The sequence below is a fragment of the Microtus ochrogaster genome, unplaced genomic scaffold (genome assembly GCF_000317375.1).
Source record: "Microtus ochrogaster isolate Prairie Vole_2 unplaced genomic scaffold, MicOch1.0 UNK118, whole genome shotgun sequence".
Taxonomy (NCBI): Eukaryota; Metazoa; Chordata; class Mammalia; order Rodentia; family Cricetidae; genus Microtus; species Microtus ochrogaster.
The window spans coordinates 86,708-89,739 of record NW_004949216.1 but is presented as its reverse complement, the minus strand read 5'-3'; the positions used below and the strand labels follow the sequence as shown (position 1 = coordinate 89,739).

General features: G+C 38.4%; 1 protein-coding gene across 4 annotated transcripts in view; it reads right to left on the bottom strand.

Annotated features, from left to right (window-relative positions):
• Ercc6l2 (ERCC excision repair 6 like 2) overlaps nt 1–3,032 on the bottom strand; it is an 88,463-nt gene that overhangs the window by 48,273 nt on the left and 37,158 nt on the right. For all 4 annotated transcript variants that reach the window (XR_003376752.1, XM_005371635.3, XM_026778266.1 and 1 more), the window contains one exon: nt 2,571–2,666. Coding sequence is in view for 3 of the 4 variants with exons in the window: in XM_005371635.3 (XP_005371692.1) it covers nt 2,571–2,666 (96 nt within the window). In the remaining variant the exon portion in view is untranslated. The remainder of the gene's footprint in view (nt 1–2,570; nt 2,667–3,032) is intronic.

Here is a 3,032-nt window from a genome sequence, read left to right as displayed (position 1 = left end):
CGAGTGCTGGGATTAAAGGCGTGCGCCACCATCGCCCGGCTGTCTGCTGTCTTTTCATTTCCACTTTATACATATTTACTACTTTAAACACACCAGCACACTGCTTTCTGACTGCCAGGTCTGTGCTGAGACAGTCACTGATGAGCCTGTGGAGATCAGTTCCACATATGCTACAGTTTTATCCTGCCACTTTTAGGACTTTGGCTTTGTTTTTATCTACTGACAGCCTGAAAAAGTCTTGGTACAAGTCTCTTTGGGATCATCTCAACATGGAATTTTTTCTTTCCTATATTTTCCTTCAAACTCAGGAAGCTTTTCAATTATTATTCCTTTTTTTTTCCTCTGCTGAGAATTCCATAATGTGCAAAGAGGTCTATTTGATGAGAAGAAAGGAGAAAAGAGAAGAAAAGTAAAGGAAAATATGTCTCTTTGGTGAGATTTATTTTTCCTTCTTTTTAAAAGATTTTTTCTCAGGCTTAGTATCTTAAAGTACTATGACTCCATGCTCACAGGTTCTTTTACTTCATCCTGTTTAAGTCAGGGTTGAGTCTAATGAAGCTTTTAATTCTAGAACTGAATGGCAGGTTCAGAATATTTGTACTTTTGTTCTCATAATGTTTATTTCTGCTGATATTCTTTCTCATTTTGCCCACCAGTATTTTCTAGAATTCTCTGTGTATTTTTTCAGTTTTTAGAGAATTTAAGATGGTTACTTTAAAGTCTGTCTTGTATGTTCACTGTCTATCTTTAAGGAAAGTGTCTGGAGACTGGTTTTGCTATTACTTTGAATAGATCGTATGTTCCTGTATATAACTTCAGAAGCAGAATGTGTGGAGGATGAGGGCTAGTCACCTGTGCTTTCAAACAGTAGTGAGGGATCACCCATGACTCGCTCTTATAATTGTTGCCCTTAATTTTTTTCTAGTATTTAAAAATATCATTGTTAAAATTTTTGAGAACTGATCAGGATATTGTTTCTTGAAAGCAAAGAAAAATTCTAAGAGTTCCTTCTTCTTGAATAATCCTGACACTTCTCTAAAATTACATGGAGTTTCAATTCTTACCTACTGATATTTTTATATCATCCTTTAGTATTTAGGAGAATTTTTCCTTTATAATTGTATGAAGCCTCTTGGCCACACTGTCAATAAGTTTTAGCACCAACAATTACATAGAACCTTCTTCGGCCATCACTGACCTGTCACTCGGTCTGAGCACTGCTCTTGCCCTACAGCAGTATACTCCTGAGCTCTTGGGTGTCAGGCTGCTTTTAATCTTGTCTTACACATTAATGAGTCAGTCACTGATCACAACCACAAGTCAAAGTAGTTTTCTTTCTCATAAGGTCATAGCTATAGTCACAGACAAAAAGTCTGACCTGCAGAGATGAAGCTGATTCCCATTTATGGTTAACTTGATTTTTCTTTTGGGTTTTGTTTTTATAAATCCTCTTATTTCTTACTCTGGGGTATTTTAGTCCTCTTTATCTTCAGAATTAGAAATATAACAAAGATACAGATTTCATCTCCCTCTTGGCCATTATTTGCACTAAGTGTTTGGCAGCCCTTCAAAATTAACAATGTTCTTCAGATATATTGTTAATTTGTTCAGTCTTCTATTTTTACTTCTGGAACAAACAGATGATTTTTTTTGGTGGGGGATGCTTTCCTCTCTCTGTACTCATATTCTACATCTATTTGACTGCACTTTGATTTAAAATGCACATCCTTTAGACCACATCGCTCTCTCTACTTTATTGTTCAGATCTGCTGATGAGTTTGATCTCAGCAGAAGCTGCAATTTCTAATAACATTTCTTGCTCACTACATACGTATTCTTCTTACTGAGCTGTATTATTTTTGTCTCACCCTTATTTTAGTTCCTTCAATGCCTGTTTTTCCCTGTGGCTCTTTTCTCTCATGCTGCTACTTTTATGAAAATGTCTCATAATTCTTAATTTCTTTTTTGTAATTAAAATAAAAAGGCACGTGAATTAAAGTGGAAAGATGGTCTAGTTCCCTGTGTAGGCAATAGGTTTATTCAATTACTTCTCGTATTGTGTACTAAGAAGACCTGGAATTCTTGTCTGGCTCCACTTAGTGATCTACATCTCAGTTTTCTACCTGTGAAACCATCCTTTAAGGAACTCACCATAGACCACGCCTGTGTATGAAGTACACAGAGGAAGCTGCCTCAGTCTCATGCTGCTCTATGAGGTCGCAAGAGAACACCCTCGTCTGCTTCCACACCCTACGAGGTGTCTGTCACTCAGGCTGGCAGTTTTCTCTCTGCTTAGTCTCTCTTTGGAGTTTCCGCAGAAGTTCTGTACCAGCAACAAACTGTCCTAGTTTCCGTTGGTATTATGGTCTTATTCACATGAGCAGGATTTGGAGGTAGAAAACAAATGGCTATGAGCAGCCTGCCATTTGAATTTAGAGGTTTGGGGTCATATTTTAATACAAATTTTTTCAAGGTACCTACCTTTTATAACTATAAGCAATCTCTAAAGTCCCAGAGTGGTTTTAAATGACAAGCACTCACAGGTCATTTACATCTTGTCAGTATTATACCTGTCAATGGCTTGAAGATCATTGGCTGGATTCCAAGTTGGATCAAATAATATAACAACATTGGCACCAACAAAATTGAGACCTAGTCCACCAGCCCTGTAAAGAAAAGGAAACAACACATTAAAAAGCATAAACCACTGAGAGGGATGGCAGTGCACACTGTAATCTCGGCACTCAGGAGGCAGAAGCAGGAATCAAAAGTTCCAGGTCAGTTTAGCTCTAACATAAGGACAGGCCTATAAGATGAGAATGAATACACCAACGCTGATTCCCAGGAATTCCTGGACAGTGTTGGTGTCCTAGGGTCGGTACCATTGGACTCTTTGCTTAGAACTGGGCACTGCATCCTTCTCTGCCTTGTCCCAGCTGGAGCTGCTCCTGAGATTCCAGAGAGACTTGAACCTGGGGACAAAGGTGGGAAAGGGAAAGAGTTTTGGAAAAAGAGACAACAATACAGCCGGG